Source organism: Xiphophorus hellerii, chromosome 3, assembly GCF_003331165.1.
Source record: "Xiphophorus hellerii strain 12219 chromosome 3, Xiphophorus_hellerii-4.1, whole genome shotgun sequence".
NCBI classification, from domain to species: domain Eukaryota; kingdom Metazoa; phylum Chordata; class Actinopteri; order Cyprinodontiformes; family Poeciliidae; genus Xiphophorus; species Xiphophorus hellerii.
Genome location: NC_045674.1, coordinates 1,479,527 through 1,505,771, shown reverse-complemented (window position 1 = coordinate 1,505,771; position 26,245 = coordinate 1,479,527). Strand labels below are relative to the sequence as shown.

Genomic DNA, 26,245 nt, shown 5'->3' with positions numbered 1-26,245 from the left:
AAAAGGTCCACCTTAACAGTTTGCATAAATTAGATATGACTAGACATGAGCTCAAACATTAAACGATTCATAGATCATAACTGAGAAAAACTGAGATACATTATGACCAAAAACTCTGCATTAATTTTGTTTTTATTAAAAAACAAAAACATACAAATCCCCACAGTGATTCCAAGGCAACAAATATTCCAAACAAAATCATCTGACAAAATGTGAGCAGGAAGAGCAGAATTTGGTTTCATCGCAGTCATCAGCAGACAGAATCACAGATTAGATGAGCCAGCTTCCTTCTCAGGATTAACTCAGACTAACTCCAATAATTTAAAGACAATAAGGCAAACTGGGCTGATGCATTAAATGCGTGGCTGCAATGTGCACAATCAGAATCATAGAAAAATAGAGCTCTGGTGATTTACAGCAGATCTGTTGTGCGCTGCAGGGAAACCTGAGTAGTGTTGGCTGAACCTCTTAAACAACCAGCATCTGTAAAGGCAAACAGCAGAAATCCTGTTTCTCTTTGGTGTGGAATGTGTCAGACGCTCTGCGGATCCTCAGCTCCAGGTGGGATCGTACCGACTCCACCCGGGAGGCGGGGCCAGGTAGATCCTCCGCCCCCTGTAGAAGAAGCTGACCACGCCCCGGTATCCGGTCCGTGGCACGCCGGACTTCAAGTCGTCCATGATGCCCAGATTCTTGGCCATGACCTTGAAGCTGTCCTTGCTGGAGTACTGGAGCCGGAACGGTCCGGTGCCGCTCAGCCGGCCCTGCTTCACGTCTTCATACGTTACCACGGCGGCGCTGTACACCTGCTTGGTGAAGCTGGTCCGGTACGCGTCCTCCTGCAGGTAGGCCAGGTCCAGCTTGGTGAAAGGCACAAACTCAGAGTTCAGTTTGATGAACTTCAGGTATTTGTCGTAGAACTGGCCCAGGCTGACGCCCTGCCGGCCGAAGGTCAGCGTGCGGGAGATCTCGGGCCGGACGCAGGCGCGGCCCCGCCGCTGCTCTGGCTGCCGCATCCAGTCGTCCCAGAAGGAGGAGGGCCACTTGGGCTCCAGCTCCTCCCAGGCCTCCCGGAGCAGCATCCAGCCCAGGCCCGGGAAGAAGTCGGTGCGGTAGAGGAGCGCCGGCTGGCCGGGGTCCACCATCCCGTCCCGGCCGTTGTCGTTCCAGGCCGAAGCGCACCACAGGGTGGGGTCCGACCGCAGCACTGGGTGCAGGGCCCGGAAATACTCAAAGAAGTCTGGCGCCACCTGCAGGAGAGGACGGATGGTTAGATGTTTTGAGGAGAGAGACGGAAAACGTGAAGGATTTGGAGGGTGAGCAAGTTATCAATTAATGAGTTAATCAAAAGTTGATCTTATTGATCAACTAAGGATTAATTAAAAACATGAGCTTTCTCTTGTATGAAGAGGGCCGACCATCTTTCCATAACACAAACGGCTTCATTTTCATAATATGCAGAATTAAAAAACATATAGATTGTGTTTGATAATATCCTTTAGTTTTCTGCTGTATATTGAAATGTTTTCTGAACAAGTTGTTGCTGAAAGTGAGAATTTAATCTCAATCAATTTACCTAATCAATACAGGTTAAACAGATAAAAAGGTATCTATATAAACTGAGTAAACAGAAAATTGTGATCTCACATTAATAAACGTATTTATAAAATGTAACAAGACACAAACCTCTTAGGTTACTGAACAGGAAAAATAAAAATAAAATACTTCATTCCCCATTAACAGAGATATTCATACAGAAGTATTGTCTGTGGTTTTTCTTAAAGGAATATTAAAACTTCGCGCTATGAAGTGTATTAACTCATGACAGCCCTCTGCTGGATGGCAGTCAAATTACAACACTGAAAGGAAATCTAAGCCAGTGATTTTAAACAGAGTTCCTGGAGGTCCAGGAACCTTTAGATGTGTCCGCTGGCCTACATGCTTGAACTCAGTGGTGAAGTTGCCTCACCAGCATGCAGTCCAGCTCTGCCAATGAGCCAATACTGGAGCCAGGTGTGCTGAAGCACAGACGCATCTAAAAGTTGCAGGACATTGGCGGATGCTATTAGTTAATCAATTAGAACTAATTTTAATCTAATAAACTGACGATCATAAGTTGGTTAATTGTTTGCGTCCGTATCAGAGAACGCCGGTACCTCCAGGTCGTCCTCCACGATCACCACAGAGGAGTGGGAAAGGGTCCGGAAGACCTGGTTCAGAGCCCAGCGGTAGTGTCTGGAGATCTTGTAGTAACCCTGGAACTTCTTGTGCTCGGGCCGGACGGGAATGTCAGACAGGTCCGGCTGCTTCAGGTGCGTGACTTTATCCCCGTAGGAGGCGATGACGTCGGCGGTGGCGGAGTGCCCGCAGTCCTGGCTCACTATGATGGGATGGAGCTCGGCGGAGGGCCGCAGCTCCAGCAGCTTGTCCAGGCAGCGCCTCACTGTGACCCGGTTACAGGCGATCACCAGGATGGGAATGACTGGCGGACTGGGAACGTCGACCTTCGCCCTCTTTCTGTTGGCCGGCTTCCACAGCGACCGGTGGCTCAGGATCTGGGACAGGATCTCCTTCTGCTTTGCCAGCTCCAATTCAAAGGAGTCTGCGACGCGGATCACGTCTCCCACCACGTCATCGGTGGGCATAGAGGCCGGATCCAGCTGCCCGGCGCCCGGCTGGCCCGGGGGCGCTCTGCCCCAGAGCAGCAGCACCAGCACGGCGTTCCAGGTTACAAACAGGAACGTCCCACATAGAATGAAAGAGCTTCTTTTCCGGAACATGGCTCCGGGATCTGGGAAGAGCTTGGCTCTGAGTAGGCAGTGTCCTGGTTGCAGACAAAAGGAACGGGATCTGGGAGGGTCCGTCTTCGTTCCGTTTCATCACAGAGTCATGTTCCCAGATGTGTCCGGCTCAGGGTGCAGCTGCCGGCGCCAGGGGGAAAAAATCCAGCATGTTTTCAGGATTACAGCCCAACCATCCTGGAGTAATTATCCCTGGCTGTTTGGTTCCCGTTTCACCTGAAACAACAAGAGCAGAAACATGGAAACCAGAGGTAACAGAGCAGGAAGGCATGCAAATGCAGCGCATCGCAGGAACGATCCGGACAGCTGAACCGCATTGATTTTCCCTTATCACCTGGAAGCAAACAGCACACATACTCACACACACACACACACACACACTCACCTGCAGGTCCTGAAACTCTCCCACTCAGCGCTTCCCAAATATTTCAGAGTCTAACCCAGAAAAAACCGTGACCCAGATTATGGGTTCAGGACGACATGAACAGCCCAGTTATTTGCTTTAAAAGATGATTTCCTCTAAAAACAAAATAACATAAAATATTTTTTATGACTAAAGGTTTAAGTTAAAGGAAACTGCAAAAAGTTGTGACTCAAAAATCACCAAAAATGAATTAAATTCAACAACCTTTGATGACAACCGTCCAGGTCAAAGGTCAGTCGTTCCAGCAGAAGGCGAAGGTTGTTTTTTTTTTTAGCTCAAAAACAAAGAATATTCTGCCTGAAAAATAAAAATACAAACTTTGAGCTTCTTTTGGTTTTCAAAGTAAACTTTAGAGCCGAAGCCTGACTTTAAGAAATAAATGAAACCTGGAAACTTTGACTAGTCCACTCTTTGTTTTGTTGTTTCTACACTCCAGAAACAATCTGCTGCTATCTGCTCAGCATTAAAGTAGATAATTAATGAGAACAGGGGTGTGTTTACTTCATCACAAAACCTCCAACAGCAAACAAAAAGTTGCTCTTAAAGGGGCGGCAACGCAACGTGCAACTAATCAATAAAACATCCGCCAGACTCACTGGGTAAAAAAAATAAAAATAAATCACCTCAACAAGAGTTGAAGCCTGAAAATGTTTAATATGTGATACATGATGCAGTTCCACAGACAGTCACTCAGACCCACTCAGCTCCACAGACTCACCGCCTGCCGTGGATTCCCTCTCAGCACTTTCCACTCTGCTGCATATCCACAGACACTAAAACCCACCAGCCTTCCGTGGATCGGCCACCAGTAGCTTCCACCCTGTTGAAGCTCCACAGGTATTGAGACCCACTCCCACCCAGCCAGCCTGCCGTGGATCCCCCACCAGAAGCTCTCACCCTGCCGGAGCGCCCTCCGCCTCCTGCCGGCTCATTCCCCCGCTGACAGCCGGGCTCAGGTGAACCTCGCGGCGGCGGGAGGTGGCGCGGACCTCGCTCCTGTCGGATTTCCTCCCGCTGGAGCAACTTACAGCCGCCGCGTTAGCGTGTTTTTTTCCCACGGAGCAGAACTATGACGCTGAAGGAAAGTAACACGACGACTTCCCTGTTTGAGTGGTCGGGCGGAAGTCCCGCCCTAACCGTCACCTTGAGGAGTTATGCAACAGTTTGAGGAAGGAAGGAATTAAAAGTAATGAAAAGCAGCTGCTGGTCGCTGACAAGCTGAACACAAAGTTCAGACTTAGAGAAGTTAGTTTAACGAGGCTCGTTTTTCTGTTTCTGCGCAACAAAATCCCCGATTTTTATCTCCTAAAGAAAGAAATGCAAATGTAGGAGAGAGTTTTTACTTTCTGCCAGCAACCCGCAGCTTCCTGTTCCAGTCCATATCTGCTGCAGTTTGCTGCTCAGGTTTCAGTTTTCTATCCGGCCGAGCTGGTCGCTTTTCTTTCCTCTAAACTCTGAAGACTGTTGTCTGCGGAAGGAATGAAGGGCAACAGGTTTCAGTTTTCCACATTTAGAAATGTTCTGAATAAAGAAGAACTGATTTCATAAATACATCAGAGTATAAAACAGAAAAACATCCAGAAATTCACAAATGTAAAGAACCCAAACAGAAATCCCTCCATTCAGAAATCCATTTTCTACGTTGTGCCAAATGTTATAGTTCAAATTTAACTGGAATTAAATACATTTAATTATTTACATGTTGCAATATTTTAACAAATACATGACTTTATATGTATTATATATTAACTAACATATGTAACTGATTCAGTATTTCATTTTATATTTTTAATGCATACAATTTTATTTGATGACTTATTAAATTGTGGCTCCAAGTATCATTTTGAATGTTTACAAGAAGGTAAAACATTATGAATATTTTCTTCCAATATTTTCAACAAACTGCAGTAATTTGGAGGCTGAAACGTCTGAATGCAAATATTTATCCTAAAGTGATTTTAATGAAAATGCTGATTATGTTTGAGTCTGATGCGTCACCCAGTGAGCTTTTCCTGGTTAAATAAAGGTTAAAAACCATAAATAATAATCCGTCTGCCCATCTAACCATACATTCCTCAGTTTTTCATAAATCTGTAAATCAGTCAGTGAATCCTTTATTGTTTGTTTCTTTGTTTGTCCAAGATTGAGTCACAGAGGGAAAAGGTTGAGCTGTTAAACTCAGACCTTCCTCCCTCCATCTGTTGTTCATTTTATCCAGATGGATCCAAAGCATTTGTGTTCATAATCATAGCAGATAAACATCATGATATTCTACATGGACAGTCATTTGCTGCAGTTATTGCAGTTATTAGAGGAAGAGAGCACCAGACGTTGTGCTGATTATGGTTTATTCCTCTGAAAATATGAGATAAATGGGAAATCCTAGAAATCTGTTAAATGAACCGCAGACTTCATCTAAACAGAAAATGATGCTTGTCAGCTAAAATGCTCTTAGAAGTGAAAACAAAATCCAGAAAGTCATGGCTGAAAACGGAGAACGAACATTCAAATGGAAGGAAGAACAGGTGAAACAGCAAAAATTTAACCTGCAGAAGAGGTCAGAGGTCACCAAAGAACAGGCTCAGTGACCCATGGAGCAACATTTTATGGACTGCTGACAGACAGACGGATGTTTTTAGATCTACGGCCGTTTCTCAGGCGACGGTATATCCAGAAGAGAAATTCCTCTCAGTCTTGAGTTGGTTTGGCTCAGTTTTCTGCAGAACTGATTAAAGTTGGTTTTGGTCTCATCAGCAGATCCTGGTTGCTTTTGTGACTCTTGCGGTTCTCTGTGTTTCGCTGAGACGGGAAGCATGGAAGGTTTTGCAATGCAAAAAACTTCTACAGAAAATCGACTACAGAACAAAACTGCAGCTGTTGGTAAAAAAAACGTTTTATTTTACACTCAACTGGATGAGAAACTCAAGCTTCGGTTTCCTGAAAGGCTGATTACATTTCAAACTCTTTCTGTTCAGGGAGAAAGTAAATGTAGACCAACCAGCTTTTCAAGCACTGTAAAAAAAAAACGGGATAATTTATCTGCAAATCATTTTTAGATTTAATAAATAATAAGAGTCAGAATCAGGTCATTTTTGAAACTCTTTTCCACATTCATCCGGTGAATATCTGGTCCAGGTTGGTAGCTGAACTTTGCTTTTTCCTGGAAACACTAACAGGAAGCCATGTTCATGTGTTCATGTGTTTATATGGATCACTGGAGGTCGGGTGCAAGGTGGGAACATCTGGACCTCCTGGTTCCTAGAGTCCTAATCTGGATAATCTGTAGTGTTTTCCATTTTGGTACCTGAGCTTGGCCTTTGACCTTACTGGGTGTGTGCATGCATAACTGGCTCTTTCTTGACCCTACAGTAGACTGACCTCTGACCCTGACCAGATTAAACTGCAGGTAAGAAAGGGATGAATGAATGCATTCATGTTTTCATATGTCTTGTCTGAAAACTTGCAACAGATTTTATTTTCAGAAGCTGAAACTCCATTTTTAATAATCGCCAAAGGAAATGACATGAAAGCCGTTTCATGTGTTTTAGTTTTCTTTTTGTGTTGAACAGATTTTTTGTGCAGTGAGAAGGAAAAAATAGCCACACTGTTTGAATTTCATCAGACGTTTTACTAGACTGTGTTTTCCGTTGGTTTGCTGTTTCCTGACTCTGAGTTCAGCGGGAGCCAAAGCGAGCGTGTCCTGACGGCGCCAGCAGGCCGAAGTCCAAACCTGTGAGTAAATGTAAGCAGATCGAAGCTGAGCTGGAGTCTGGCTGCGTGGAGCTCAGTCAGGTGGGTCATGGGTCATCTGTCGGCCAGAACTGCACATGTTTTCCTGCTTCTGCGTGTTTTCCTGAAAGAGGAAAAACAGTACGATTCCACACACACTGCACTGCAGACATGATTACGTTTCATTTACAAAAGCTCACCTGTGTTGGGTCAGAGCTGCCGCTCTTCATCTGTCGTTTTGAGAAAATGAACCAGGACACCCAGGAGGTGAGGGAAGAACCGGGGTTTTGCACCTTCAACCCAGAGCTGATGGAGACGGAGAGCTTCAGGACTCCGGCTGGAAGCTGAATGAAGCCCTGCAAACATATCCTCTCTGATGCTTCAGGGATAATGATGTGAATTATTTTGGAGAAGACATCGCCTCTCTGCTGCAGTGGCGCCTTTTGGCCGCTGGGGGCGCCACAAGCCGAGGATTGGGAAAGTTTGGAAGAAGATAATTTATGATTTTTCTTAAAAACTTCTTCTGCCGGAGCTTCACCGTCTCCACTATCCCCCCTGCAGCAGACAGAGAGCCCTGCGGCCGACACCAGGCGCTCTCCTCGGCGGAGAATCCTCCACTCGGACCCGCGGGATGATCCGCCGCGCTCCGCCGGGGAGTCGCGCAGCGTCCCGCCGGCCAATCCGAGGCTGTACGCCGCCGAGGCAGGCCGCTTGGTCGGCGGGTTCCGGGTCCAGATGTTCCCCCTGCAGCGGAGCACGGCGGACAGGGCCGAGGCGGAGGGGGTGGAAGCCATGGCGAGAAGGAGTCGGTTCGTCCTGGAGGTCCGCAGCCGAGCAGAGAGTCACATAATGAGGCTAAAGGAGGGGAGCGGCGGAGGGCCGAGGGGTCCAGACCATGTTCCAGTCCCACTGGGGTGTGTCTTCAAGGAGAAGCTGTCATGAGACTCGGCACCAAATAAAACTGGGTCAAAGGTCTTAATTTAGCTTCCAGAGCAGAGAAACACACGAACAGCAACGAACAGATTACACAAGTCAGAATATTCATCTAGAATCTGAGAAATTATCATTCAGAAAGTTCATATCTGACAGAAACAACAGCAGCTGAAAGACTGAGCAAAATACAGACATGTTGTCACAGCCACAAGGCTCATCAGCAACTAGAAATACTGTCAAAGGTCATAATAGAAAGGTTAGTGGAAGGAAAAACTGCAGTAGAGCCCTTCAGCTGGTGTCAGAGCTCCCAGAACCACCAGACTCAGAGGAGTCCAGAATAACTGTCACTGTGTTGGGACCCGAAGGAACCCGAGACACAAGCAGAACCAGTCCAAACTCATGAAACTAAAGGTGGCATTTTATTTGGAAATGAAAACGTGGAGCGGTCCAGAACCCGAGCTGCTGAAGGTCCAGTGTGAGGTTTCCTAAAATCTACAGGAAAATATTCACACTTAAACATTTTATCACATTACAGCCACAAACTCAAATGTGTTTTATTTAATTTTTTAGTTTTAGGTTTGAATCAAAGAAAAACTAAAGTTTGCAAAAAGAACGTTGCTACAGTTTCTTCAGCAGGATGTTGACTGTGGAAATGCTGCAAAGCACAAAGATCCCTGGTTTAACCCAAACTACTAACTTAACTAAAATAATAAAATATTCCTTCCTTTAGGTTTTTATTTTTCAAATTAAATTGCTTTCCATCCTCCCACAGCAGCTGATTTTCAGAGCTACACTCCCAATCTGCAACAGAACAGCAGAAAAGGAAAATAATCTAGAGGTTGCAATGGTCTAGTCAAAGTCCAGACTTGAAAGTAGCTGAAATGAAAAGGATTTCTGTTTATTTCTGGTGTTGTTCCTGTAATGTGGGATCTGGTTTGGTTGCCCGGATGTTTCCTGACATTCAAGTATTCTGTCTGTTGCCCTGGGTTACGGACCCGGCCTCAAGCAGCGGGTCGGCATGCGGTGGAACCGGCTGGTCCACCTGGACCCGACCAGAGCCCGAACTGGGCCCGCTCTCAGCCGTTGTGCTTTCACCAATAGAGTGTCAGGTGTCACAGTTCTGGGAAGTCACAGATAAAATAACTCAGATTCTCCAGGAAACGTTTGAATAAAAACAGTTTTATTGAATCTGGTACCTGTCAATATCTGTACATCAGTTCTGTTCGGAGTTCAGGGTATAAATACGGAGTTTCAGAAGGTTTAGTGCTTTTCATGGTCTGGAGACGTTTCTCCCCGATTCTGTTTCACATTCAGATTCGGTCGCTGAGAGACGCAGTCAGAAACTAACCAGTAATTATCCATTTTCATAAGAGAAAACGGTTTCAAGGTTACAGGTTTACATTCATTCATTTATAAATGTCACAGTTTCAAAGTAAATATTTAACCAGCTAATTATTTAGCTTTCTAATTAAATATTTAGCTTGGAGCAACATTTTTAGTTTGAAGTTAAATATTTAATTGGCTAACTAAACAATGAGCTTAACAATATGGTGAAAAGATGACTCAAAGATTAATTTCCTTTTTTTTTTTCTTATGATGGTTAAACAATAAATTATTGCTGTTAATTTTTCACTGTATCGTCACAGATGGAACCCCATATATTTCACACTCAGCCTGGAGAAACGGCGCCATCTTCCTCTTCTTCATTCCTTCACCGCTTCAAACTCAGCGTAATCCTTCCTGACCCCTCAGGGGTCAAAGTTCTTCATGCTCAGCTGGGAAAACGCCTCCATCTTGTTCTTCCTCATTCCTCCTTCCTTCACTGTTTCACACCCGGAGTAATACCTCAGCCCACCTCTCAAGCCCCGCCCCTTCAGGCCCCGCCCCCTCAGGGCGAGTCCGGTTCAAAGTTGTCGTTCTCATGTGAGGAGGAGTCGGTAAAGTTCCCGCCGGGTCTGCCGGGTCCGGGGATCGGGACCTTGGGGATGATGACGAAAGCCAGGATGCCCACCATCATCAGCGCCACGGTGATGGTGATGATGGACGCCACCACGGCGTAGTAGCAGCGGTCGGAGTGGAACAGGCGCCGCATGCGGCCCCTCATCCTGCTCGGCGGTCTGCCCACGTCCACCATGGTGGGCGGGGCGCCGCCCTCCTCTGCGGCGGCCAGGTTGGCGCCGTGGGAGGCCGCCGGCGGGGCCTGCTGCTTCTTGACGGGCAGGCTGAGGACGGTGGGCTTGGCGGTGGGGGGCGGGTGCTTCAGCAGCAGCCGGCCCTTGCTGCGCTGGAAGCGGACGGACAGCGCGCGGCGCATGTTGTCCGGCAGGCGGCCGATGACGTCCTGGTTGTTGCCCAGGCGGGGCAGGTCGCGGCCGTGGGGCAGCTCGGTCAGGACGCGGCACACGGGGCACGACAGCGTCTTGATCTCCGGCGACGTGACGTTGATGCGCGCCAGGCACTCCAGGCAGAAGGTGTGACCGCAGGCCAGCAGCTTGGGCGTCTTGAAGACGTTGTCATAGGAACAGAAGCACACGGCGCACTCCGTGTCCCCCAGCATGTCCACGGGGGGCGCGTCCCGCTGCTCCGCGTCCTTCCCGTCCCGCCGTCGCGTCTCCTCGCTGCGGCCCCTCCGGTGCCGGTCGCCGTGGTGACGCTCCCGCCTCCTCCCTCGCTCTGAGTCGCTGCTGCGGGAGCGCCGTGCCTTCTGGGGCCGGTCCTTCCGGGTCGGAGCCGGCTGGCCCGGTTTAGGCTTGACGTTCTGGGGCATCCTGGACCCCCGGGGCCCCTCGCCCTGTCCGCTCATGATGGCTCTCCTTCACCAAGCAGCTGTGGAGGACAGAACGCTGAGTTAGGGAATGCTGCAGCGCCGGCTCATGGTGACGAAGCACAAAAGTGACTAATGAAAGCCTTTTGTCCCAAAAGGTTTTCCTTTCACTAAACTTCCTCAGGGACCTGCTGGTTCGGTTAAAGGACGTTTCACCAGCAGATCAAACTTTGTTTCCAACATGAAAACAGGAAGTTGAACAACAAAATATTACCAAGTATTTCTGTCTGGTTCCTAAAGCACATGAAATGAGACAGAACTAATTATAAAGGAACTGTTTCATTTGTCAATAATTCCTGAATATTCACAGTACAATCCTACTTCTGCTGCTAGATTAGTTTCTTTTATAGAAAAATGTCTTATTAGTGAAACATCTGGATGTAAACGGTTCGCAGGGTTTGTACCGGCGCTGAAATCCTTGAAAAAGCTTAAATTTCATTCAGATGTTTTTAAGTCATTGATTTCTGTATCAAACTGCTTCATATTCAAACTGCACCGTTTTGTAATAAAGTTAAAAGTAACATTTGATTAACGTTTACAGTTTATTTAAAAAATAATAAAAAATTGTGTCTGAACTTAAATCAGACTAAATTAGTTTAGTTAGAAGTATAAAGATTATTTCTATTTGCTGAAAGCCAGGAAACCTGAGAACATTTAGAGCTGGTTTTGTAAGTCAGGTGTGTGAGGGTGTGTGTTGGAGGCATTTCAAAACAAAATGTTGGTCTATTTCAGTTGACCTGCTCCCTGCTGTAGAATCTTATTAACAACAGTAATAAAAATATCACAGCTGTGAACGGAAACTGATTTATTTCATTTGGATTATTTTTATATCTAAAGTGGAAAGTTTAAAACTCACCTTGAAATGTGAAAACCGTGTTTTTATGAATATAGAGGAATTATTGACTTAAGCTCATATATGTGTGAAACGTTACGTGTCAGTTGGTTTTGTTTTGTTGTAGTGTGGTGTGAAGTTTTTTAATTCTGACCTGATAAGTCGGAAAAGGTCCGATCCGGTTTTCCGCTCCGCTCCAGACGCTCAGGTAATCCTGCTGCGACAACTGGGATCAAAAAACTTCATCATTGAGTAAAGAAAGCCCAGCGGTTCTGACCCGGACTGACAAACCTAGGCTCTTATCGTCTTCTTCACACCCTCCTCTCTCTCCGCCCGCCCTCGCCGTGTTCTGGTCAGACCGGTCCGACCAGCTGCAGCTCAACCAGGACGTTCAGCCAGAAAATACTCGGTTCTCCTTCCTGCACAATAACATCTGATGAGACTCACCTGATCCGATACGAGGCGCCGGAGCTGAAGGAGAGTTCAGCGCAGCAGAAGGGCATACCTGTCATACCTCAGAACCGGAGCAGAACCAGAGCAGAACCGGAGCAGAACCAGAGCAAAACCATAGCAAAACCGCCTCAGCGCATCCACATGACCAACACACACTCAGAGCCGTTGTCAAACATCACTCTCTTTAATTCTGCACAGTGTTTTGGGTCAGGTGTTGGCACAGAGCCCAGAGCTGGGCGTGTTCGACCAGAACCTTTAACCTGTTTACGTCTGAAAACATCAGAGGAAAACAGATCGCCATAAACTTTATGAGCTCAGATAAACAGTAACCTACTTCTGCACAACCCAGTTCTGTGTGGATTCAGGTCCGTTAATGAGTCTGAGGTGCGTTCAGGTGCAGCGGGAAAAAGCACCGACAGTCCGTCCGGACCCGGCTGGTTTATCACTAAACCTGTCCATCAGCGTGGCCCGGTTCTTCCTCCATGACAGGCCCAGCAGCTTTACGGTCAGATAATCCAGATGTGTGAGCGTTGACCCGGGACCCGGGCCCCCTAAGTCCCCCCGGGGCCTCAGCCCAGCTCCTCCCGGGCCCTCCGAGGCCTCAGCCCAGCTCCTCCAGGGCCCCGGGCCCTCCGGGGCCTCAGCCCAGCTCCTCCCGGGCCCCGGGCCCTCCGGGGCCTCAGCCCAGCTCCTCCCGGGCCTTGCCCTGCTTCCGGGGCATCTTCTTGCTGCTGCTGTCCTCCAGCTCTTTGCTCTTGTAGTAGTGCGGCGCCACCTCCAGCAGCCAGCCGCTGTCGATCTCTATCACCTGTTGGCACAGCAAGGAGCCGGATCAGAACCAAACTGAACCATCCTGCTGGGTTCTGATCCGAACCGAACCGCTCCGTTCCTACAACCTGTCCCTCTCCTGAAGGTCCAAACTGTTACCTGAGCCGTTATATTACCACCAGAACCTTCTGGTGGGTCAAACAGGCAGAATCAAAATGGACCTGAATATTAAAAAGCCCCAGAGTGTTTTTTTAATATTCATACTGCCATATTTATGTTAAAAACATAAGTAAAAGTTTTACCTTCCACATAATTTTCCCTGAAAATGCATGGCTGCAGCGCTCTCTGAACAGCCAGCGGCTTTCTGTTGCAGTCATTACATACATGTCTGTAGAAAAGCCTTTTAAATGAAGTTATTAAATTAACGTTTTGAGATTTTGACGCAGCTTTAATGTTTTTATTTCCTCCATGGGAGGAGCTGGAAATCTAACCAGGAGAGAAACGTTTCATTCAGTGGTTATTTATAGTCATTCTTAATGAATGGAGGCTGGAGGAAACGGGGATCGGCTTGTTGCAGCTGAATCCTTTCCATCATGTTTGTTTCTTACATTCAGGTAAAGAATCGCTGGTCTTTGCAACGAGCTGCAGGCAACAGGCAGCTCAAAGGTTCAGGTTGAAACTGTCTGTTATCGGTCAACACAACATCTCTGGAGTTCAGGAGCGTTTTTATCTCTGAGTGACTCAAAGGTCAGATTAGAGGAACGTGAGTTAAATAAAGACTCCTAAGAATAGCCTGGAGAACTGAAGATGGAGGCTAACAGAACAGATTACAGAGCTGATGAATCTGATTTCATTGTTTTCGCTGCGTGGTGTGAGGCCTTAAGCTCCCTGCCCGCCGGCTTCAGGGTGTGTTGTTTACTTCCCAAACATGCATCAGAGCTGCTGTCACCTGTCTCATGAACTCCTTGGTGGTGAAGACGAGTTCGTGGTAGATGAGCCAGCGCGGCTGCTCCTCGAACAGCGAGCTGTTGGGATGGACGAACACCGTCTGCTGGTGCTTCACCGACCGGTAGCCGCCCTTACTGAGCCGCGCCGTGTGGTAGAAGTACCCGGCCGTCACCGCCTGCCGGGGGACACAGGGGCCGTCAGGGTCAAAGGTCATCAGACAGGAACACAGAGGATGACAGTCAATATGGGAGAGACATTTAGAGGTTCGGTTTGTGTTGCTGCTTTCCACAGGACACAAACAGAAACAGCAGCTGAGTCATCGAGTTAAAAACTCGTCCATCAGGTTTAACTCTCACTGCAGAAGGAAAAAAAAAAACAAGCACAAATATTTAAATCATCCTGTCAAACAAACAGATCCGCCATGTTGCTTTTTATTCAGCAACTTTTTCAGGAAACAACGGTGCCCAAAGATCTGGTCTGGGAACTAATTTCCTGCTTCAATCTGAACTCTGACCTCTCTCTAAAGTCTGAATCTGTTGGTAATTTCTGAATTCAGAAACTAAGAAAGGAAAAGCTGCAAAGTGTTTTAGTGATTGTGACGAGACAGACGGAGTGTTTTCTGTGAAACCAGAAACACTCTGTCCATCCCTGCTGTGGTTGAGGTTGGGTCCGCTGGTCCAACACACCCAGCACCGCCTCAGATAATATGAGGTGTCGGTACCTCTGTTTGCTAGCAGCCTCAGCTCTTCTGGTTCTGCTCCACACAGCCGGGAAGAGAAACACGGATCAGAACTCCTAAGAGTAAATGACGTTACAGAAAATTCCCTGTTGGACCCAGCGTGACTCGTGTCTCTGAGATTTGCCTCCTGAAGTCGTAGTTTTGTTTTGTGAATGAACCCGACACCTTCGGTTCCACGAGGCCTGAGCAGCTTCCAGGGATCAGGATTAGAAAAGGCGTGAAGGAGTTTATTCATCTGCCGAAGCAACAGAAAACCAACCTGTACAGGAATGTTTTCATTTGGGCTGAAAATGTCATCAGAGGCTCAAATCCACAGAAATCATTTATTAAACATTGTTTATGTTTATGATGGAGAGAATGACTGATGGAGCTCAGTGAAGATCTAAGACAGAAAACTGTAGATTCCAACAAGCAGCTGCAGGTCAAAGGTCAATATATCATGACACACATGTGGTTTTATCATCAGAGGGAGTTAGGTCTCCTGCTGCTCAGTAACCGGACCCGGCTCTCCATGAACAGTTTCACTGTCGAGTCTTTGTGAAAGAACCCAGGAAATCTGAGAGGATATTTAGGAAAGTGAACCTTTTGTTTAGCAGATTGTATCTGGAGACGTCAGCGAGAAAACAGAGAGGGACACGCTTTGTTCCTCATTTCAGACGGCAGGGAAACGCTGTGGAAGGACGACCGCTCTGTGAGCAGGACTGACCTTACGGATGGGGACGTTGTCCCCGCTGCAGCTGACCACCTCCACCTCGATGCGCTCCATCAGACCCTCCAGCTGGTCCCGGACGTCCCGGGCTCGCCTCATGGAGCGGAACTGGATGAAGTTCTCGTAGCACCACTGGGTGGAGTAGCCGCTCTCCACCCACTGGGGACAAAGCAGAGCGGGACACAGCTTAGAGACAGAACCAGCAGAACCAACAGCTGTCCGGTCCACACGTCTGGACTGAGATCATCTACCACAGAGACTTTAAACCAAACAGTTCAGAGCAAAAGAATCGTTTTGAAGAACAGAGTTTATGTTTATGGGGCTCTGACTGAAAACAGCTACCTAAAAATTAATAGTCACTTTTATTGCTAGAATGATAGTACCACAAAATACTGTGATAAACTGCCAGTCCATATTGTCAGTTCTTTAGAACTGTCCCGGCTGTGTCCAGTCTGGCCCGTTTGTTCCTGAGACTCATGAATGATTTGAATTTTCCAGTGAACGTTTGCATTTTTCTCAGAGTTCGTCCGCAGAGCGGATTCTGCTCCAGATTCTGCTGTGGGACATGGCGGATCAATGCAGCTCCTGTTTTTAACCAGCAGCGTCACCCGGGTTACCGCTCACCTGCGTGTAGACGTTGAGCAGCACCAGGTGGTCTCCGCCCGGAACCACGAAGTTCATCCTGGCGTTGTCGGCGTGCACCACCTTGTCTTTGGGCCGGTAGAAGATGGAGTTGTTCACCGACAGCATGGCGGCGATGGTCAGCACTTCCTCTGAACACTTGTACCTGGAAACCATGGAAACGACATTTATCAGCATAATCATGTCTGATTTAATTCTTCGTCATAGTGAGAAGTGAAGCTGTGCCACTCACTGCTCTGAGGCCAGGATCATTTTACTCAGCATGGGATCCACCGGTAACTCGGCCATCCTGCGACCCAGCTGGAGCAGAACCAAAACAACCGGCTTCAGTTCAGAAACACTCCTTCAGTGATCAGTGATTAACGAGGCCGGCCGGCCGGGAAACGCCGAGTCATCCCTCAGTTTGAGGAAGTCACTGACTCACGTCACTGACTCAGCAACACGTGACAAACATCAGGTGTAGAAATATGCATAAGATCTTAATGGATCTGGTTCACCCAAATGTTAGATCTGGAGATAACGGATGAACCTGAACGCATCACCAACATCTGATGCCTTCAGGTTGAGAATGGAGTTACTCTGAGCCTCCTTTACTTGAATCATTTCATCATAAATGTGTTTCCACAACACTGAAGGCATACTTCTAACTATTTATGGTTACTGCAAATATAAGGTGATAAGGTTCCTTTTGGGAATGATAAAAATCTGACCTTCGACCTCTGTTTGGCTTCCAGATGTCAGTAATAAGACAAAGCTTATTACTGAGGTTGTTATCACATTTCAGGCAATAAAAGCTGAAAAGCATTGATCAATGCATCACGTGTCATTTCCTCCCATTCAGGGACTGTTTGTCATTATGGAGCTGCATGTTGACACCGGATCATGGTAAACATGCAGCCACGCCGCAGCACGGGGCGCTACGGCGACGCCGCAGCACGGGGCGCTACGGTGATGCTGCAGCACGGGGTGCTAAAATTACGCAGTTGTATTAATATTTAGTTTTGTATTGCAGGTTTAGAAGTAAATGCTAAAGAGTTTTTCTGCTACGGTGCCGTACGCAGAGCTACGCAGCAAGCTGAGATAAAACAGGAAGGACTGAACCTTGGTGAGCTCCCCCAGGTGGTTGAGGGCTCCCAGTGCGTACAGCTGCTCCAGAGCCAGCACCAGGGTCTCATGGGGAGGCGGGTCCATGAAGTCAAAGTGAATCAGGTCGTTGATTCCTGCACAGACACACAGCAGTGAGCTGGGAGGGTAGCGGCGAGCCAACATGGCCGTCGTCTCCTCAGACTGACCTAAGCTCTTCAGCAGCAGCACCACGTTGCCCAGGTTGGTCCTCTGGATCTCAGGGACCGTCGTCTCCTCCATCTCGTGTTTGAAGGCCCAGGCCGTGTAGAGGCGGAAACATTTCCCAGCAGCCACTCTGCCCGCCCGCCCTGCTCTCTGATTGGCTGAAGCCTGAAAGCAGGAGACACATGATAATTATTAACCAACCACAGCAGAAAATAATAAACATAAAACTGAATCAATAACATAATTTTGTGGAGTTGCCCTATTGGTTTCTATGGTAACAGCGATCAGGACACTGACATTTGGACGACCCACCTGCGGACACTTCCACAGAAAGTGTCCGCAGGTGTGTGGACAAACTTCCTGTCTGATTCCTCCTGATGCGTCATTCTGTTAAGCGCACCAGTCTCTCTTGCAGTAAAACAGACCCACAACATGATGCTGCCACCTCCGTGCTTCACTGCAAGCTTCCTCCCTTTCCTCCAAACACAACGATGCGCATTATGACCAAACACTTTTCACATGTTGATGTTTTTCAGCTGCAGATCATCGTTTGCCTCAAATGATCAAACGTTCACTAATGGAATGTTGTCACATTTCAGGCAATAAAATGCTGATTTTCTTTAAAAAATTTACTGAATATTTGCTTATTTTCAGTTTTTATGTATTTCAAATATTGTAAATGGCCTAAAGAAAAATTTGCAGTGTGCCATTTTGATCCCAATAACTCAATCATCAGAATAACTGATAGAATAATCAATTACTAATATAATCGTTCGTTGACGTGTGACGTGTTCTTGTCTCATCAGAATACGGGACACGTCTCCAAAACTTCCGGTTTTTGTCTCAGAGTTTTGTCATTTTTTATCTTCTGTTGCTTTTGGAGCCATGGTTTCGTCCAGCCCAGTTGGTACCGGATCCGTTTTGCTGTGGATAAAAGCTTCAGCTTCTGGAAACTGGACCTGAACAAGAAGCAGACCTGTGGAGGCCCACGGCGCTCGGCCTGATAGCTTCAGATTGATTCATGTTGTCACTTCTTAAAATACAAACATCCACAGCTGAGCCTCCAGCTAACGCAGATTAATCTATCAGAAACTGTGAAAGCCCCAAACAGGAACAGTTTAATTGAATTTAATGTCAGAGACAAAAAGACTCTTGTTTTAGGGAGCGAATGCAAATATCTGCCTTGAACTCTATAAATATAAACGTTCAGCATGAATTTAGCCCACACTGTGAGGAAGAGTGAGGACAGAGAAGCTGCTTCTTCTTCATAATAATAATCAGCTGCACCATCAATAATTGGGAAGCAGAATGAAGTTATTTTGTATTTGGGGGCAGCAGCTACCGTAGCATCCAACAAATTTCCAAAATTTGTTTTCTAGAAACTTCAGGAGAGTCTGTAATGCTCCTTATCTCCACCAGAGCAGCTTTCTCATAAAGATAAAACCATTACAGTCAGAGCTTCTCCAATAAACACTCCTCTGACGGAAAGCTGCAGCCGGTTAAACATTAAGAAGAGCAGAGCTTCCTGTACCCTGGAGCAAGGCGTGACGATGAGCGACTCCATGCCCGTGCGCGCGTTGTAGCTCTTCTGTTTGCAGAAGCCGGGGTCGATGACGTAGATGATGCCGTCTATGGTCAGAGACGTTTCTGCGATGTTGGTGGCCACCACCACCTGGGAGTGGAGAGACCAGACAGGAAGTGGAAGTTACTGCTCTGATCCACAGCTGCACCGCAGAGCTGCTTCAGTTCACAGGAACTCCTCTGGGAAGAGGAGTTGTTCTTCTGTTTCCTGGAATGAAACTTTACACTCTGTGACTTTCTGGGTGGGAAGCATCGGCGTTCCGAGGAGACGGACTCACCTTCCGGGCTCCAGGAGGAGTCGGGCTGAAGATCTTGGCCTGCATGTCGGACGGCAGGTTGGCGTAGATGGGCAGGACGACCAGCTCAGCGATCTTTGAGCCCAGACGCCTGCATCTCTCCTGCAGCATCTCGCAGCACGCTTCAATCTCCTCCTGCAAAACCCACAGGAGGAGTCAGTTCCTCTTACGGCAGGAAGCAAAGATGCAGTTTGAGCCATCACAGATACTTTAAAAACTTCCTGAGCATTTAATCAAATAAATAAAATATCAGTGAAAAAGGAACAAACTTTGAATTATTAATCAGTTTCTGACCTATAGTTTATAATACAGAAACTATAAAACAATAACATAAGCTCCCAGAATGAGTGGATCCATGTTGATGTAAAATGAAGCCAGAACGTGACACAAAGTGTTTTGCAGCAAGAAGAGCGGCTCACAGGGTTTCACACCGTAAATCCTGCAAGCAGCTCATATTCACTGTTTACAGCGACACAGGTGTGTTTTTAATACCAACACCTTCCTGTGGACGTCACACTGATGCTGGTTCAGATGGCTGCACACAACAGCGCCACCTACTGGGCAATGCTTCCAACTGCTAACTAATAAAAACAAAACTATAAACTATAAATCTGCTGCATACAACTGAGTCATTTTACTTTCCTATTATCTTCTGAAGTGAAAAGTATCTGTACCTTCTGGAACCAACTGGAACCATTTCACATTTTTGTGAAGCAGAAAGAAAAGATCATTTTTGTTTTCTGGATATTTTACAGATAAAATTCCTGCTGCTTGATGTTTGATAAAAAGCGAACCTGTCCGGTGAGGAAGACCAGGATGTCTCCGGGAGGCTGGGTGACGTGAATCTGCAGCACTGAAACCACACAAGCGTCCAGGTAATCTGCCTCCGGAGCCTTCACAGCGCAACACACAAACACCAGAACGGTCAGTAAACAGACGCTTTTCATTTCTACTGTTCTACATCCAATTAAAGGAGCAAAAGGTCAAGAAACGTCACTGAGCTCACAGGTACAAAAAACATTTTACCTACAGAAAAACACTTGGAACAACTAGCTAAAACACACAGATAAATAGAAATAAAGTTGCGTTATGTGCATTAATATGGTAATAGATGTCACAGTATTCCATAATCTAAGCCAGACTAAAAGTGGCCAAACAGCAGAACCTTGAGGAACCCCACGAGATTTTTGTTAGCTCAGATTAAAAACTGCCAAGTGACAACGTTTAATTTAGTATATTTTCAATGTTATTATAAAATAAAAATAAATTAAACATATAAATAATAATGAAGAAACATTAAAGTACAGCTTTCTGAAACATTCAGAATGAAGTAGAAAGGAAAAAATGGATAAAAGAGCAAACTGATAGTGGTACTGAGTTCATTTCTGAACAAACAGGTTAACTTCATTATGAGGGTGAAATCAAGAACCGTTAAAGAATTTCAAAAAGTCTGTTTTCCAATAATCAGGAAGGATAAAATGATCCATTAAAGATTTTCAGAATAAATCTGTCTCTAAAAATAAACCGGCGACTTACTTTAGTGTAGAAAATGTCGACAGGGAATCTCCTGCCGGGAATCCTGAACACCGGAGCGTCGTCGAAGAAGCAGGAAAATCGCTCCGTGTCCAGCGTGGCGCTGGCCACCAGGACCTTCAGGCCGGGTCGGAACCGAGCGATGTCTTTGATGAGACCGAACAGGATGTCGGTGTGGAGCGTTCGCTCGTGGGCCTCATCGATGATGATCACACTGCAGAGGGAAACGAACCGAGACGTTCAGGAACCGAACACAACAAAAACAAAGCAGAGAACAGATTTTATTTTTTATTTTAAAAAAGTTCATTTATTGTGAATTTTTAGTTTTTGGCTCTACCAAAAATTTATGCGTTTTCCGTAAACACTTTATTATCCATAGTTTCCTAGATTTTTGAAGTCGATTGTTTTTTTCTGTCTAGAAAAAAACCCTCAAATCTGATAACAAGAACAGATTTGTGTTGCTGTTTCTTTAAATGTGCTGCTTAGACACTTTTAATGAGTTGAGGCTGCTTTCAGTAAAAGTCACCTAAAGTGAAACAAACCACATGGATAATTCAAGGAAAATACTGTATCTTGAACCTAAAGACCCAGTTTTAAAGGACTTCAACACTGACCCTAAGCTGCAATCGGGTCATAAAATAAATCACTCCACGAGACGTAAATGGACACGTCTGGTCCAAAAGACAGACTTAAAATCAAGTTTTTCATATACTTGTTGCTCCTGGAGGAGCTGAAAGTGAGTACATGATATAAAATGCTGCTCTGATGTCCATCTGGAGGTGAATGCAGATTTTTGGGATTATTCCCCTGGTTTTAATCGGCTTTGTGAGTAAAGCCTTTATTTTGAAGGTAATGGTCTCCTCTACCTGTAGCTGGCCAGGTCGGGTTCAGTCAGGAACTCTCGGAGCAGCATCCCGTCCGTCATGTACTTCAGCACGGTGCGTTCAGACGTGCAGTCCTCGAAGCGGATGCTGTACCCCACCTGCACGACGCCACCAAATAAAAGGTTACAGGGACGTTTGAACCCTGGATGCAGGCCCTAACCTCCGGGCTCACCTCGTTACCCAGCTTCACGCTCATCTCCTCGGCAACGCGGGCCGCCACAGACATGGCCGCCACCCTGCGGGGCTGCGTGCAGCCGATCTTCATCCCTCCTTTGGTGTAGCCCTGCAACAGAAGAGGCAGGTTTTTTTATCATTATTTTTCAATTAATAATTTCCCCAAAAATATATTTATCTGTGTATTTTTTATCTCTCCACTGCAGTAAAATCTGTTCATGTTGGCATTTGATGAAGGGAGACAATCAATTAGATATTTATAGTGCAGACTCACGTCCTCCAGCAGGTACTGCGGGATCTGGGTGGTCTTCCCGGAGCCCGTCTCCCCCTCTATGACCAGGATCTGGTGCTCAGTGATGGCGGCCAGCAGGTCCTCCCTGTAGGGGAAGATGGGCAGGCTGCGGCGCACCTCCTGCATGGAGAGCTTCTTCAGCTCGGCCTGCGACAGCGCCGGCTCCGCCTCGTCCTGGACACACGCCATGGAGCATGTTACCATGGTCACCGTGGAGCATGCTTTAACACCAGACTGCTTTTACTGAATCGGAACCAGGTGAAGCTAAATCTGCCACCAGACGAGATTTACAGACATAGAAAGGTTTTATTTTTAATGCAAAATGTTTATAGTTATTGTAAAGTTTTGGCTTCATTACTGCTAGTATGATTTAGAGTCTTTATACTCCAGTTAACAATAAATTGATTACTAAATCAGTTGATTTCATCACAATTATGCTGAAAAAGTAAAATGTAAAATAAGATATTTGTGGGCTGGGTGGGAAATTGACTTCGTCAAATAAACACACTTTTTGTTTTTCAGGATTTTCTTTTTGGAAAATGTGGATTTTTTTTTAGACCTCTCCTTGTGTCTCAGAGTGATGTCAGCATGCCGAGGGCGGCCATCTTGTTTGACAAGCCTGTATTACAGCTTTTTTTATTTGGACTTTGAATTCAAGTTCCTCTACAATAAAATATTAGGGCTGGGCAAAGATTTTTTCTTTTTTCAGTACAAGAATAAAGTTGTAGTAATACGATAATAAAGTCCTAATATTTAGAGTAATTTTATGAGAACGCCAACTCAAAAAATAAATAATAATTCTCCAAGACTTTTTCTTATTAAAATTAGTTTTTTCCTCATAATTTTAAGCCAATTACATCTATATTCTGCTAATATTATGACTATGTTCTCTTAATTAAACAAAACGTCTCATAGCTGGCCCTACAGTTCTTTATTCAGAAAAGAATGCATGAAAAAAAAGTATTAAAATTTTAAATCGGATCTGGGATAAAAAGAATGAGAGATTTATACTTTTAGGTCATATTTAGCAAGTAAAGTTATAAATCACTGCATAACTCAAATCAGCTTTAAAGGACTCAGTGACTGAAATAAAACTCTGTGGAACCACAAATCCCAGAATGCACTGCAGCAACCTGGTGAAGACTGCTCCATAGAGTGTAGCGCCTGGTTCCTGCACATAAGGATAATTATTAGAAATAAATATTACTGATGTTGTATTTTTGATGTTTGTTGTGATAAAATATTTGAAACCAAGTTATTTTAAACTCAGCTGCTGCGCCCTCTAGTGGACAGTCTAAGGAACCACATTCTCAGCCTCTGATGTGTTCAGGTCAGAGGGTTGGCTGCTGTGAAGCCCCTTCCTGTCCTCTCCAGGTTTGGGTTCAAAGGTCAGCAAATCCTCTAACTGTAACCCTCCCGGATGTTTCTGGAAGTTTGTCGGATCATTAAAGCTTCAGGAAATGTTTTCCTGTGAGTGCTGCAGACGGGGCTGACCTTGTCGGAGCGCGTCCCCTTCATGGTGATGGCCGTGCTGACGAAGTCGATCATCTCCTCCTCCTCCAGAACCAGCTGGTACCGGTCCTGCTCCTGCTTTAGGCCCAGCTCGCGCTCCTTCCTGGCTCCGAAGCTGAGGGAGGCCGTCTTCAGCCGCTCCTCCTCCCAGCGGCCCTGCTCCCCCCCCAGCTCCATGGGGGCCTCGTCCAGCTCCAGATCCCTCTGGGGGACGTCCTGCAGGCAGGAGACGCTGGCTGAGCCCGGCTCTGTTTGCTAAGCCATGTTTATCTGACGCTCTGCTCACCTTGCTCCTCCTCTCCTCAGGCATGTAGTAGCGGTTCTTCCTCTCCTCCTGCTCCTTGGCCCCGGCCTGCTTGTAGTCCTTGGCCAGGTCCCGGAGGGTCCGCTTGTACTCCAGCTCCCGCCTCTCGCGCTCCGTCAGCTCCTCCTTGGAGAACAGATACTCATCGTCTATGATCTCCGCCTCCAGGTCCTCCAGCTTCTCCTCCTCTCTTTTCTTCAGATATTCCCAACGGGAACGCTTCCTCAGCTCCGGCAACTGAACACAGAGAGAGAAACTTTACAACCCGGCTACAATCCAGAAAAACTCAAAGCTGACGATGTGATTCAACCAACCATGTTCTTCTGATCGTCTTCAGCCATCTTCAGTCGTTTCTGAGCTTCTTCATAGGCCTGAAGATAGAAGAAACAGAAGATAAAGCTTCCACCTGTAGGAGGCGCTGTTCCCTCTTTAAAAAAAGCTTTATCCACCTTTTTATCCGTCCGCTCAGCAATATTCCGCGTCTTTTCTTTGTCTTTCTGCCTGACTCTCTGAGCGAAGGCGTCTCTCTCCTCGATGTCCAGCAGTCGCTCCCTCTCCTCCTTCTCCCACTCTTCTTCTTCTTCTTCTTTCTTCACAGATCTGTGGTCCTCCAGGACAGAACCGCCCCTGAAGCGACAAGAACCAACCGGAGCTCAGTAAACTGTAAAAACTGTTTCTGTGCAACTTCAACACTGAACTCTAATCCAGAACCGCACAGCATTCTGGGGGATGTAGGCAGAGGAAAGGCTTTAACTGCTTAACCTCTCACAGCGAGCTAAGCTAGGTTGGGGAATCAACTAACTAACTCACTCTTTGGTTACCTAGCAACAACCTGTAGAGTAACTTGCGCAGCACCCCTTCATAAAGACATCGAAGTGGAGTGATGGTTAAAACAGGAAAGGCCACAGTTTGGAAATATTTCAGATATTTAAAACAAAAAACTAATCAATCAATAATTGTCAATATGGATTGATATGAAAGCATTATATCCAGATACGTGTTCCAGACGCATCATCCAGCTCTACCTCTTTGGCGTTTCATCGTCGCTTGACGACTCGCTGGCCTTCTTCTGTCTGATGTTCTTCCTCTTGCTTCCTCTGTCCTTGTCTTTCTTCTTCTTGCCTCTCTGTTTGTCTGCCGCCGCCTCTTCGCCGCTGTCGCTGTCCTCCAGCAGCGTGTAGGTCCGGTTCTTCCTGTCCATCTCTATGGCCTGGCGCTCCAGGGCTTTGGACGGCTTCTCAATAACCTGCTGACGGGGAATCTGCCACACAACAGAGAAACATTAGTGGTCCAAGTTTCATCATCAACCGAAAGACCTTTAATCCAAAAGAGAAGCCATTAAGGTTTAGGAAGCTGGTACTTTTTCAAACAGTTCCTTTGCGAAGGCAGAGACGCTCTGGTCGATGTCGATTGTTCCCGTCTGCTCCAGGCGGCTCACCAGGTCCTCCGGGCTGGACGCTTTGCGAGCGATGCCGATCATGAACTGGGAGACGTATCTGTCGCTCAGGCCGAGGATGTCATGGAGACGGTCGTTCACCCACTGCTCCAGCTGGGCCATCTCACCTGGAGACAGAACAGGCGGAGCAGAAACAGTTTAGTTTGGTCAGGAAGTAGAGACAGCAGCTCCAGAAACAACACGTGAAACCTTTAGCAAAATATGATAAAAAATAATAAGGAAAACCAGGAAATAAACACAACAAAAAACAACTGAATTATAGGAAACAATCTAGTTACAACATATTTTTTCCAGACAAAACTCTAAACTTTTTCAGGTCTAAATTTACAAAGTTCTAGTTCTTATTAAACGAGTTTGTAAAACACTACAATCAAAGAAGTTAATTTTTAACTAAAGGTCGGGCAATAAAAAAATACTAAAAAGCAAAGAAAAAATTTCCATAGTGAAACTTTCTATTTCTGGTAAACAAAAATAAATTAAGTTTTCAGATTATTCCAAACTGAGGGAGATTCTTGGGAGAAATAGATGCTTCGTGTTCAAGTTCAGTTGGATTGAGAGACAAGGATATAACAGTTTTAATAAAAACGTTGACTTTTAGCCGACAAAGCTCGGCTCCTCATTATTGTATTGTTTTTCTATCAGAAGTAAATACAGTTTATGGAAAACGTTAGAAAACAGTAACTGCCTGTCTTGAACCAGGTTCAGAATAATGAAACTTTAGTCATTTTAGAAACCTTTAGTTTTTCTGCACTTTTACTCAGAACAGCGTGGAAGGTTTAAACGGATCCGTTTTTATTATTTAAAATTATTCTGTTTGTCATTTTTAGGTGAAAAGAACCAAAACATAAGCAGCTTCACTCACCGATTTCAAAACGCTCCAACAATGTTCTAATAGTTAAAAAAATAAAATAAAATGAAATATTTGTTCTAGTGCAGGTAAAAGTTCAGAGTCTGAACGGTTAGAAAATACAAACCGCCGCCTGCAGCCATGGAAAAAACGTTTTCTGAACCTTTATTTTCCTGAAAACTGCCAACAAATTCAGTTTGGTTAGCTTAGTTTAGCATGGAGCGCGCTACAGGGGAAACAGGAAACACGTGACCCTACTCTGCTAGAGTCAGCA

At 46.1% G+C, this 26,245-nt stretch overlaps 4 protein-coding genes across 8 annotated transcripts; all 4 read right to left on the bottom strand.

Annotated features, from left to right (window-relative positions):
- Nucleotides 1-114: 114 nt before the first annotated feature.
- mgat1a (alpha-1,3-mannosyl-glycoprotein 2-beta-N-acetylglucosaminyltransferase a) lies at nt 115-4,724 on the bottom strand. 4 transcript variants are annotated; one of them, XM_032558040.1, is made up of 3 exons: nt 4,569-4,724; nt 2,157-3,017; nt 115-1,250 (listed from the first exon to the last, which is right to left on the bottom strand). In XM_032558040.1, the coding sequence occupies exons 2-3, from the start codon at nt 2,778-2,780 to the stop codon at nt 552-554; spliced, it is 1,323 nt and encodes a 440-aa protein (XP_032413931.1). In that variant the 5' UTR covers nt 2,781-3,017; nt 4,569-4,724; the 3' UTR covers nt 115-551. The 4 variants fall into 4 exon arrangements, with proteins under 4 accessions (XP_032413931.1, XP_032413932.1, XP_032413934.1 ...); XM_032558041.1 differs by lacking the exon at nt 4,569-4,724 and adding an exon at nt 3,944-4,523; XM_032558043.1 differs by lacking the exon at nt 4,569-4,724 and adding an exon at nt 4,010-4,523.
- A 1,376-nt stretch (nt 4,725-6,100) lies between these two features.
- On the bottom strand, nt 6,101-8,049 carry LOC116716996 (uncharacterized). The gene is made up of 2 exons (XM_032558047.1): nt 7,155-8,049; nt 6,101-7,078 (listed from the first exon to the last, which is right to left on the bottom strand). Exons 1-2 carry the CDS (start codon nt 7,746-7,748, stop codon nt 7,010-7,012), a joined length of 663 nt encoding a protein of 220 aa, XP_032413938.1. The 5' UTR covers nt 7,749-8,049; the 3' UTR covers nt 6,101-7,009.
- A 1,204-nt stretch (nt 8,050-9,253) lies between these two features.
- Nucleotides 9,254-12,034, bottom strand: rnf183 (ring finger protein 183). The gene is made up of 2 exons (XM_032558045.1): nt 11,698-12,034; nt 9,254-10,713 (listed from the first exon to the last, which is right to left on the bottom strand). Exon 2 carries the CDS (start codon nt 10,688-10,690, stop codon nt 9,776-9,778), a length of 915 nt encoding a protein of 304 aa, XP_032413936.1. The 5' UTR covers nt 10,691-10,713; nt 11,698-12,034; the 3' UTR covers nt 9,254-9,775.
- Nucleotides 12,035-12,164: 130 nt separating this feature from the next.
- dhx16 (DEAH (Asp-Glu-Ala-His) box polypeptide 16) lies at nt 12,165-26,215 on the bottom strand. Of its 2 annotated transcripts, XR_004338666.1 has the most exons (22): nt 25,987-26,215; nt 25,029-25,231; nt 24,694-24,929; nt 24,118-24,295; nt 23,983-24,039; nt 23,651-23,905; nt 23,347-23,580; nt 21,835-22,026; nt 21,559-21,669; nt 21,369-21,484; nt 20,506-20,716; nt 19,764-19,862; nt 18,952-19,104; nt 18,624-18,764; nt 17,095-17,257; nt 16,904-17,022; nt 16,035-16,102; nt 15,785-15,947; nt 15,158-15,319; nt 13,714-13,887; nt 12,597-12,804; nt 12,165-12,564 (listed from the first exon to the last, which is right to left on the bottom strand). XR_004338666.1 is itself a non-coding variant. In XM_032558037.1 (21 exons), exons 2-21 carry the CDS (start codon nt 25,224-25,226, stop codon nt 12,676-12,678), a joined length of 3,159 nt encoding a protein of 1,052 aa, XP_032413928.1. In that variant the 5' UTR covers nt 25,227-25,231; nt 25,987-26,215; the 3' UTR covers nt 12,165-12,675. The 2 variants fall into 2 exon arrangements, 1 of the variants encoding a protein (XP_032413928.1); XM_032558037.1 differs by having other exon boundaries at nt 12,165-12,804.
- Between the last annotated feature and the right edge of the window lie 30 nt (nt 26,216-26,245).